Source organism: Aedes aegypti, chromosome 2, assembly GCF_002204515.2.
Source record: "Aedes aegypti strain LVP_AGWG chromosome 2, AaegL5.0 Primary Assembly, whole genome shotgun sequence".
NCBI lineage: Eukaryota > Metazoa > Arthropoda > Insecta > Diptera > Culicidae > Aedes > Aedes aegypti.
This window is the reverse complement of record NC_035108.1, coordinates 427,544,708-427,556,918: the sequence shown is the minus strand read 5'-3', so window position 1 is coordinate 427,556,918 and position 12,211 is coordinate 427,544,708. Positions and strand designations below refer to the sequence as shown.

At 35.9% G+C, this 12,211-nt stretch overlaps 1 protein-coding gene across 19 annotated transcripts in view; it reads right to left on the bottom strand.

Annotated features, from left to right (window-relative positions):
- LOC5578840 (voltage-dependent L-type calcium channel subunit beta-1) overlaps positions 1-12,211 on the bottom strand; it is a 483,469-nt gene that overhangs the window by 51,042 nt on the left and 420,216 nt on the right. For 16 of the 19 annotated variants that reach the window (XM_021847630.1, XM_021847610.1, XM_021847627.1 and 13 more), the window contains 2 exons: positions 9,585-9,701; positions 8,922-8,957 (listed from right to left, as the gene is read on the bottom strand). In XM_021847630.1, the coding sequence (XP_021703322.1) occupies positions 8,922-8,957; positions 9,585-9,701 (153 nt within the window). The remainder of the gene's footprint in view (positions 1-8,921; positions 8,958-9,584; positions 9,702-12,211) is intronic. The other 3 variants (XM_021847619.1, XM_021847621.1, XM_021847628.1) reach the window with 1 other exon arrangement.

Below are 12,211 nucleotides of genomic sequence, written 5' to 3'. Positions count from 1 at the left end.
CGCTGCTACCCACTTGCGTCACTATTGTTTTTAAATGTCGGTTCATCTATTGCAATGGAATGGGAATAGAAAATTACCCTGATATAATCGCCGCAAGTTTTGTTCCATGGAACTTGATAGAGAATCTTTCCACTGTGGCATAGAAACGTTAATATACATGAAAAACGGTGGCCTCTGATCGCCGCTACAGTAAAAACTTTCGTTAAGGTGAAGATAAATTGAAGTCAAACTTTAAGTTTTCAAGAGCACAAATCTGGAGAACCAAACATCCGTTTAAGCTGAAAACTTAATCGATTGGTCACTGGCTGGTGGTGACCAAACGATTAAGTTCTCAATTTAAACTAATGTTCGGTTCTCCAGATTTGTGCTCTTGAAAATTTAAAGTTTGGCTTCGATTTGTCTTCACCTTAATTCGAGGGATCATTCAGCTGATTTCCGATAAGATAATCACAAATATTAGTTGTTTGATTCAAGACAATGATGAAATGGATAATTGCAGATAAGTGATGAACAGTTCCATGAGAGACCTGACTGTTTTAATATATGAAGATAAAGGAAGAGAAAAATTTTGATTAAATCTATAGTGGGCTTAACTTCAATAAATGCCTTAATGATATGCTGCTTTCAAAATACTTAGCTGTTCCATTTGAAAATATCAGTGACTAGCTTATCGAACGAAAACTTGAAAGAACAGCCTCTTTAAGAAAGAAGGGCAAATTTCTGGTAAAATGCTTGCAGCTATGACGCAAATAATCACTTTGGCAACGTGATGCTTTGATACAACCTGTATTCATCAGAAAGGAAAATCTTCTTTAAAAAACAACAATGAAATATGAACACCACCAAGGAGTCGAAATACCGGTTAGCACGCTGCTGTTCAGCAAAACAATATTGAGGGTTATGGGTTAGAATTATGGTGGCGGAGGACATTGATTGCATTGACAATTTCGACAATTTCCTAGACTTTCTTGGACACAGAGGCACATGTACAGGAAAGATAAATTGACCAGGAAAGCTCTCAGTTAAAAAAAACGCATTTTTTTTTATCAAAATCCCATTCACAAATTTCTTAAACGCCAAACGAGATGGATGGATGTCCGCAAAATGCTCATACAAAATTTGTTGAATTTCCATACAAAAAGTGTTACAAGAGGGTGGGTGAGAGTCTTAAATAGCCATTGAACAAGAAGAAGAGGATAGTTGCCAACAAGATATTTCGATAGAGTAGCTAACATATGAAAAAAGGGAAAATATATGATGATACCGACGAATTCAACGCACCATTAACTTAATATAAGAGACGCATACATGGTCAATCTTTTATAACAGTATGGTCTACATTTTTTGCCAGCAAAACAAGACACTGTACTGTATCTCATACTGTTCGGGGTAATGGCTTTCGGGGTAATGACCCATTCGGGGTAATGGCTTTCGGGGTAATGGCTTTCGAGGTAATGACCCATTCGGGGTAATGGCTTTCGGGGTAGTGACCCATTCGGGATAGTGGCGTTCGGGGTAGTGGCATTTGGAGTAATGGCGTTCGGGGTAGTGGGATGGAGCCGGATTTCAACATGCACGGTGAAGATAAACATCATTTGGCTCCAATTTTATTTGTGTTGTTGAAAACTATGAAACACATCCAACCATACCGAACCAAGAACCATATTTTTCAGTTTTTTTTTCAGCCAGAGTGAACTGTGTGCTTCATATTATAAAATGAAATCCAAATACATCGATAACACTGCGGAACACGTTTCATCAACATACCGATATTTGCTAAATTAAGGAATGTTGAATCCATTACCGTTTTCAAAAATATCATAGCACGTCTAGTTTTTGAGATATTGGCTGTTGAAAATGCAATATTTGACTATATCTGCCTACTTGCATGAGAGTTTGCCAGCTTGTATGGCAGTTTATTTGCTTAATTTGCCAAAGAATTCAAACTTCATGTATATAACAAGACTTATCAACAAGGTTCATAATACTATCGATGCTCAAAAGTTATTTTTTTGGTGATTTAGAAAAGTATTGTATTTTGTCATATAAGAGAAACGAAGAGTTTTGTATGGAGACTGCAAGCATGTTAAAAATATCGATGTAATCTAAATATTATCGTGCGATTTCAATCAAATTGCATCTGAAATGAAAGTTCTTCATGCTTGCTGGATTGAATAACAAAAAACAATTGGTAAATCATACTTTAAACTTCATGTAAACATTGTATGAACCAGTGTTCTACACAACTTTGGCGACCTGTAGCTAAAAATTGTGACGAGCTGGACCATTTCTGAGAACGGCATCAGATTCAGCGATCCTAAATTTACTAGAGACACATAATTTAACCCTTGAGACACGCAAAAATGTTATTTTTATTACGCTGTGTAATTTCTGATGATTAACTTGTATATTTAATTTTGATTTACTTATTCATCTTCAATCGCATGTGAGCGATAAAAGAATAAAATTAATCGTCAGCGATAAACTAGTACGCGATAAGACTTTAAAGTAAAATATCTCGGAATAAAGTTTTTGGCACTTGGTGCGGTTAAGCAGAACCCCGACCATCTGCACCATGCATGAATGATGAAACAGCCGAATGGAGAATGATTTAGAAATGAATGACATTATGTCAGTGGTGCTCACGGTATACACAACAAGGTAGGCTATTCCCACGTGTAAACAACGATTTTCCATCAAAACATGTGTCGTCATTCCTATCGTCAAGCATGACGCCTTGATCCGTTCTGACTGTTTCAACATAATTTATCTCAGAAATGTTTTTTTAAGTTGTCATTAGAAGTGCCTTTGGAGATCCTTAATAAACTTTTTTTTTGCAATTTCTTCATAAATTGCTCCAGATATTCCTCCAAGGATTTCACTAAGACTTCAGTAGTAGCGTGGTAGTATTTTTGACAACACTAATCAGAAGTTCTACTTTTTTTTAGGAAATGCGTTCAAAATTTCTTCCGCATTTAGTACCGAATTCATACAAGTGTTTCTCAAGCAAATCCTCTAGGGAACCCTCCAAGATTTCATCTGGGGTTTCCTTCAAAAAATATTTACGGCACAGTTTCTCCAGAACACGTTAAGTAAACGTTGCTCAAATAATTCTGGATGAAAATGTTTGACATACTCATAGAAGAATTTCTATATCAATCCTTAAACAAATTCTTAGAGGAATCTCTAAGTATCATTTCGATAAATTCTCGGAAACATTCATCTGGAAATATGGAGCTCCTTTGAACAAGTTGCAAGATTTTCAGAAGGAATCTCTGGAAAAAAAACTATAAGATATCGTGGAAAAATCTATGATGATTTTGAGGCTTTGAACGTTACGTAATTTATAGACGGCGCCTGCTTGAGTTTTCTAAAAGAGGTTATTATTTTTGGAGAAAACTAAGGACAAATCTCTTGTAGTAGTTCTAAAAGAATACCTAGTGTTAGCGCAATGTCTAAGAAAAATCGCGATACTGATCGACGGAGAGATGATAATTTTCGGATTAGAATTCAGTAAAAAACACGTATCTTACTAGACGAATTCAACAATACTAATATTTCAACTGGTATTATGGGGTGTTTTAGAAAATAATGAGCAAGAGAACAATGAATTCAGTTTATGAAGAGTTACATAATATTTGAAAAGTGAATGAATTGCTGATGACCGACACGGTGTCTCTGGTAGAACAACATTGATATAAAAAAATCAGTATCGCTAAAACATCCACCAAATGAAAGCTTAGGCTTTCCCCTTTCATTTGAGACCTGTTTGGAAATGTTCTATCGGGGGGTCCTGAACATTTTTTTCAAAACAGTACAATGCCGTTTTTTCAGTACTGATTTCTTAATTATGGTTCACACAGTCATTTTCTTTCATGCTTATCTAGGTAGCCATGAGAAATTGTACTACGAATAGTTAACCAATTAATAAAAAGGATTTAGATTTAGCATTATACCATTCTATTTAAACCAATTATATACACGACATATCGATAAAGTAAATACGGATATTACGGCTTACAAATGCTCACTATTGTACAATACTACAGCTCAAAGAAGCTGTCGATCATAAGCTTCGGAGTTGTCCGGAACCTTAACATGATTCCAAGCAACTTGAAAATCGAAATGCACGGTTTCACTGGCTTGTTTCCCGTATTTGCTCAAACCACGTCCTGTGATTTCACAAAACTCCGGGATATGATAGCGAAAATATGGAATTTCGAGCTATTGGGTAAGCAATCCACGTTTTTGAAAAGTTCTCAACTTTTCTGCAAAATCATCATCCAGACTCGTTTGAAAACAACTTTTATGTACCTGTTCATAATGATCAAGCGCCTGAAATACATTTTTTCATTTAAAAAAGATAATTTACAGAACAGTACGATAAATTACAATTGCTAGCAAACTTAGATCCCATTACACTTCCAAAACATGCCGATTTTTCAAAAGCTTCTGACAGTTTCATCTGGTGAATCCACTTTTGTTGTGGCGTTGACAATTGATGATCCTCACCTGTGATAAAAGAATTATTTTAAGGTCATCTTTATGAATCACACAATCAAACTGCTGATGCTTACCCATTCCTCGACATTATTTAAATCAATTTGGAGCAGTGGATAGTAAATTTGAAGAACTGCTTCGCCAGTTTATGGTCCGAGCCGAGACTTTTCCATTTCGCGGACGCGTATGTGACAAAGTATTCGTGGATGACCAGTATGGGCAAGGAAATGTTAAACTACCTCCCATTATTACGAAAAACAGATTGACGATTTTCAAATCTCCAGCAATGGAGCACCTAAAATTATTCAAAAGCAACAGTGTCTTCCACATTTTCTCAATATTGCCATATTTTTCTGGAACGCCAGAAGCAACAGCAAACAGCAACAGTATTTTTACGCCAGTATCCTTATATCGGCCTTGAGTCCCGATGACGTCGGAATTATGCTCGATAATCGACAGGGTAAATGATTACAGGACCCTTCTCCATCGCTTGCAGAACGAACTGCCCAGGCCAACCCCCCTTTTTGGACGTCACATAATCAACTAACTTCTGAACGTTCTTCTTCTTGGCATTAACGTCCTCACTGGGACAGAGCCTGCTTCTCAGCTTAGTGTTTTTATGAGCACTTCCACAGTTATTAACTGAGAGCTTTTATTGCCAATGTTGCCATTTTCGCATTCGTATCTCGTGTGGCAGGTACGATGATACTCTATGCCCAGGGAAGTCAAGGAACTTTCCTTTACGAAAAGATCCTGGACCGACCGGTAATCGAACCCAGACACCTTCAGCATGGCTTTACCTTATAGCCGCGGACTCTAACCACTCGGCTAAGGAAGGCCCCTGAACGCATTTATATGCATTTACATTTACGTTATTAAAGTTTCTGCATTATCATTCAAATCAAAGTGCAAATGTGTTACCTCTAAAACCCCTGAACTGATTGGTTAGGTCAGCTGATTTTGAAAGCGATGTTTGGGGCGATTGCAACATCCAAACCCCTTAGACAGCTGCTCAACTGCAACGCTCATCTGGTGCTCAAATCATTTTTTTTTAATCAAAAACAAGTCATCAGCGATCAAATGGGTTTTTTAGGTTGCACAGATGTTGAATAAGATTCTCAGTTGGGTGGTAAACCGTGTTAATTCGACAACCAACCAATTCAATTTGCACTTACTTTTTGCATTACTGTGTCTACCACGTTTTCCCTTTAGTTTTGTTGAGATTGTTGTACTCACATCATTACATGCTTCGAGTGTTAGGTTTTAAATTGTATTTATATTTATACAGTGCTATATTCAAATTTTGAACTGGTTACTGAACGAATAAACGTGCAAGCTCGACATATTTTTGTAGGACAATACCAGACTGTAATCCTGATGTCGTGAAGAATGTGCTGTTCAATAATATCAACCACTATTGCTGATAACGGTTGCAGACACAAATTCTTTAAACACAATACGCAAATCTTTGAACGATTGTCTTTATGGCTTTTCGGTTTCATGTTTCAGGTCTCCTGACAGAGTGTAGTGTAAATATATATGTTTATTATTAGGTGTGAAATTGGGATATATTTATTGTAATTATTAACAGGCATACCTCTTATCAGCAAACCAAAATGTTGACCCAAAACAATGAATTTATAAACTTATCACGCGACACAAGCACCAATTTTTCGCTGTACCACCTTAGAACGCGACAACTTAAGCAATGAAGCGTTATAACGCAGCGCCGATTTCCCTACCATTGATGCCAATTTAGTTGTTTTTTGCAATCTGTGAAACCATTGGTAGTGTAATGATCCATGAGTAAATGTTTTCAAACGCTTTGGTTATTACTAATCGTGAAAAGCAATATGTTATGAATATATATTTGAATTTGAAGACGGTAGCCTGCAACTGAATCTAAATAATGGTTATTTATTGGAAATCTTTCAAATCTCTAAACATTTTTTTTTATTCAAAATTTTAAATACTATTTACAACCATTTTAGTTTTGTATAAATGAATAAATTTTGATTAAAGATATACAGTTTTACTATTTACTGAATTTATAATCAACTGAACAACAACACTGCCAAAACAAAAACAAGCTTGTTTTATAGAAATCTGAACAAACATTTAAAAAGGGCACATCGACATAGGTAAACAATGTCTTTGTAAGACGCTGTTGAGCCCAATTCAACTCGATCACGCTTACCAATACTACTATCAGGAAGAGCTAACACTAATCTTTCTGATAGTGGTGTTAGTTTGCATGGACGAGTTAAAAAGGGCTCAACAGCAACGTTTCTGAAAAAAGGCTCAAGACCTTGCCAGTCCTTTTCAAATGTTTGTCTAGAAATATTTGTCATGGCCTTCTACGGTTCTATTGAGTTTTCATCATATGGTACAAGCGATTCATTGTATCATACTATTGGTGGAAGAAGATCACCTATGGTACGTATCTCTTACTAAAATAAAAAAAATGTTCAGGACCCCCCGATAGAACATTTTCAAACCGGTCTCAAATGAAAGGGGAAAGCCTAAGCTTTCATTTGGTGGATGTTTCATCGATACTGATTTTTTTATATTAATGCTTTCTACCAGAGACACCGTGCCGATAGCACCAACCTCGATGACTGGTGTTAGACTGGTTTGTCATTTTGGTCGCAATTCCTAGATTTAACATTATCGATAATTCTGAAGAAACGTTAAAGTTTCAATATATTCGCACGACCAAATTTTCGAAAACAAACGAATCATGATCAATTTGAAGCATTCTATTCCGAATTATTTTGGGGATAGGTGTATGTACGATTGTGTGACATTTACCAGAAACCCATTTGCCAGAAAGTCGTTTGCCAGAATGGACCATTACCTAGAAAGTCATTCTCCAGGAAAACCATCTCCCAGAAAAAAAAATGTTAGTTCATTTCTATGCTTTGTATATCAACACTTAAGTGTACAAAATCCTTCAAATTTCTATAATTTCTAGCCTACATTATTTAAATATTACTGCATATTTTTTTCTCAAGGCTCTTATATTTTTGTGTGATAAATTGTTTCTAACCATGGCTCAGCCTGATAAAATGTTTCAAATATTCAAATGACATTCGACACAATTCGGTAGTTTTACATAAATTTGTCGGTAAATTGGTTTCATATAAAGATTGAAAAACAAAATTACAACAAACGATTCTGGAGAATAGCAAAAATAATTCAGCGAATTGATTCCGGCAAATGGTTTTCTGGCAAACGTCATACAATTGTTAATAATTTTTATATGTTGAATCTTGGTAGAGGAAGAGCACCAATTTTTGACTAAGCAAGAATTTTCGACCCATTCTTACGTTTTAGGCCTACTTTGTATGAAAATCCGAAAATCGACACAGATTTCTTGTGGGTCAAAAATAAGTGCTTTTCTCCTACACTCAAAATCGGTAGATACATGAAATCTGAAGAAATTTATTTTTATACAGTGAAACCTCCATACACCCTTATTCAAGAGACCATCGACTTCAACTCACGGAAATATTCATTATGGCATACAATCTCCAATTGACAGAGAACGTACTCTGGAGACGTCCTTGTGATCATAGTAGCCATGAGGTTTGGTTTTAAGTCGGTTTGAGTTGAGATTGAGTTGTGAAACATCGGATAATACAAGTTTTGCTGTACCATTTTTATTTCGAATGCCGAAAAGACTTTTGCTACGAAAACTTGATTTCATATGGAGCTTTTGTGAAAGTTAGTCAAGTTCATTATACATAGATAAAATTTTACGGACTTGTGTAGTAAGCTGTGTAATTATGAAGAATTATAAGTAAGTAGTTGAAAAATAAGGAAGATTGAAATATATTAGTTTTGCAAAAAGAATAGAAAGCTAGAACATTTTACAAAATCCTTCGAGTGAATAGTGCTGTGAAACTAGAGAAAAAGAAATAACAGATTTGAAGAGGAAAAGCAGATATATAAAGCTAGGAAGTTAAAGTTGTGCATCTGTAAAATAGTAAGAGAGTAATGTATTTAAATTCGGTATCGATTATAAATGGTTCAAAGACCCAATAAGCATAGCATTGCAAACTGTAGCATGCTGATATTACTGATAACATGATGATGAAACTGATCACATTTGTATCTAAATTCAGGAACGAAATTTCACTCAGGTCTCCTATTGAACACTGCCACTCACTTTACGACAACCGCATTTACTTATCAGAATTTCTTTAGGTAATTAGCTTATGACTGACGGAAAGTGGGTAACAGCGTCTAATATGAGAATGGAGTGTGGCCATTTGATCAGAAACAATCAAAAGAGAACCTTTACATCGTCATTCAATAAAAAAAAAATCAAGCATTCATCGGCACAAGCAAAATTGGAACATCGTGCCAAAGTCATGAAAAGGTATTGCTCGTACGAGTTTGCTGTCCGGATTGCTTACTTCAGAATCGAATTTAAATGGTCCGGTTTCATTGGCCTGCATGGAAGTGAAGGTGAAATGGAAGACTCGAATTAGCACTCGGCAAAACGCTGAAACGCGATTCGAAATGATGAACGAAAAATAAGGTTTGATTCCGCGAATTCGGGACCAGGACCAGGATCAATTCAGACGGCAGCAATAATCAACAACAACCAGCGATAACCGAATGTGGAACAGAAGCAGAAATTGTTTGTGTTTGTGGTCAAACCGTGTGTGTATTGTTCGTGTGTGTGGTGGTCTCTGAAATTGTCTATCGGTTAATATAAAGCATAATACGTAAGGTTAGAATCACCGAGGCCGCACTATGGGATAGACACCTATTTTGGTTGCCAAAAACCTCTAGCCTTCTAGGTTTGATGTCTTCGATGAATTGACTTTGGCGAATTAGAGCTTAATTTTGGCGTTCAAGATAGAACTGATCTAGATAAGTTGTAAGTTATCTAGATCAAACTCAATACTGTTAAAATAAAACTGATTCGCCCAAGTCAATTCGCCGGAAATTGACACATCCCCAGACCACTAGAGGTTTTGGCCAACCAAAGTATCTTTCTGCCCCACGATGGTCCGGTTCGAAGACTGATTTGTTGGGTTATTCCATCCAGCATGGACAATCCGGACACTCACCCTTGCTTTTTCCAACTGGCCTAAGGCCTGACGTTCCTTTTCTCGCCGAAGCGATTCTTTTTCCTCGTCTAGCGACAGATCGGACGATGGTTGAGAATAATTGGAATCCGCTGAACCCTATTTAAGAAAAGGAAGACAAAAAAGCAGAAGGAAAAGTTTGCGTTAGTTTTGCATCACAATGACATGTTTTGCACTCGGTCTATTCTAGGAAAAAATCATCAATTTCAAACGTCCCTCTAGCAGGGGGGATAAACTCAGTTCTATCACTGAGTAACTATTGATCCAAACAGGGAAAGCTATATTATGTTTCGTCCTAGAGAGAGAGCGGGTGATGTTGTTACGGCGTGGGACGTTTCCATGAGCAATAAATCAAATCCACAATTCATCACTAAACAAAAGAAACCAACGTCCAAAACAGTATCGAATTTGCTAAATCTAGGTTACGAGTCATTATGCTCGGAAATCGAGTCAATGTTTTTCTCTGATATCGTATTTGATTGGAAATGATAAAACAAAATAGTGTACAAATAAGACCGCGAAAAATTTGTTGGAAAATATGTTGTTTGCAATTTGAAAATATGTTTCAAAATTAATCGATTTAAGGTGTACGTTCCCATAATATGGTGAAAAATGCTAACCCTATATCCATAATTAGATAGATCATATCACTTCTTACTAGAAATAAATGACACACTTAGAACTGTATGTTAATATAAGGGCGAATTATTATGATGATTTTTCGAGATCAAGATGTTTTTCGGTTTAATATGAGGCATCCAACTCCTTGTACTCAAATAAGCAATAAAGCAATAAAAGAAAAAGTACCGTTCTGTCTCAAATTCCGAACACTCGGTTTTTGCATGACGTTTTGGTTGAAATGTTTCGCTGAAATATGTCATCAAATAACCAGGAAATGGCAGTCAATTGCAATTCAATTTTAACGTCTACCAATCTATTTTATACCTCGGGAGTAGTGATGATTCTCTAGCTAGAGATCAGTAGAACTAGCTCAGATGAATTTATTTGCGAAATTCTTCGTGCTGTTCGGAATTCGAATCAAGGTGTTCGGAATATGAGACAAAATGAACACAGTGTTCGGCATTTGAAGCAAATGATGTTCCACACTTTAACGTAAAAACAATACTAAACAAGTTAAAATGCACAATTTTATCATCAAACCCAATAGCTAACAGTTAGACAGTTAGATTTGAAGCCATTGTTGGCCTTAAGTGTTCAAAATATTGGTCAAAACAGTTTTACATAAACAAAGCTTTTCTATGCTACTTTGTATACCTATTGACCAATTTTTTGCTCTTTGTCAGGGCCCTCTACCCAAGGCTCTCAGATTGTAGCGAGGAGGCGAAGGACTCCGCCAACCGTGATAAGTTTTTTTTTTCAAATTCGGTAGATTTGGACAGGTGATCTTTGACTCTATTAGACTAATCAAGGTTTCCTACCAAATTACAAAAAGGAGACTGCCACGCTTTGTCGGAAACCCTGAAAGATAGTACATACACGTTTGTGTTCCAGTAAAATTATTCATTTCACAAAAAATGCGCTTCAAAATGAAACTGACCTATTTTTACATTTTGGGAATTTGTAATCAGAAGACACAGTGTGTTTGTTCGCCAAATTGAGACATGAATTTGCGAAAAAAAAAACCGTTTCTAGTGAGACTCGAACTCACGACTCCCTGTACGCTATACCGTCTCTTTAACCAACTAAGCTTCAGACACCTTATGATTCTGCGGAATAGAAAGCCAAACTGAATCCGAGTACTAACCATTAACACGTCTCTTTTCGCAAATCCATGTCTCTTTCGGACTTAGATGCCAAACACCCAACACGCTCGTGTTTGTACATATGTCCCGATTACATTGTGTTTTGTCATACTTAACTAGTAATGAATGTTTTTATCAAAATCCTTCAATGTGATGAGTTCAAGTACATTGTATGTAAGATGTTTAACATGAATTTTTGATTGATTTTTTTTTGGCTTTGCCAGAAAACATTTAACCATATGGAAAAATTTAATAAAAATCACTAGTTTTCCACTCCACATAAGATAATTTCAAGAAATCATAGCTTTTCAGGTATTTTCAATATAAATAAAAATTATTCATAACAGGTTTTCCTATGTCAAATATCTATACTTTTGGAAAGGCAAAATAAATTTTAGGTTTTACATGTTTTAACGTATATATAAGGACTTGGTTTTGACCCTTTCATAAATCGACCATAACTGAAATCTGATTTTCAGTTTCTTTACAAATTTAATATTCTTAGTTTATAATTTCCATTAATGTATGTGACAGTCTGATCATCAATCGTATCGGCAATCCTAAATATATTTTTTCAGATATTTATTGTCCGTACTTTTTGACCTAGCACAAATTTTGTACAACAAAGTCGCTCAGAAATAACGCAAAGCAAATAACGCAAGAAATTGTGCTAAGCCTATAAAGAAGTTTCTAGAAATGCATCACCATCAAACAACAGGAAGCGCAAAAAATCGCTCGTGCAAGCATAATATGTGTGAAAATCAGATTTTTATCTGCACTAGTCTCGAAATGGCAGTATAGTAAAGTCGTGCCCATACTTTTTGCCGAATACTTGCTGGTACGAAA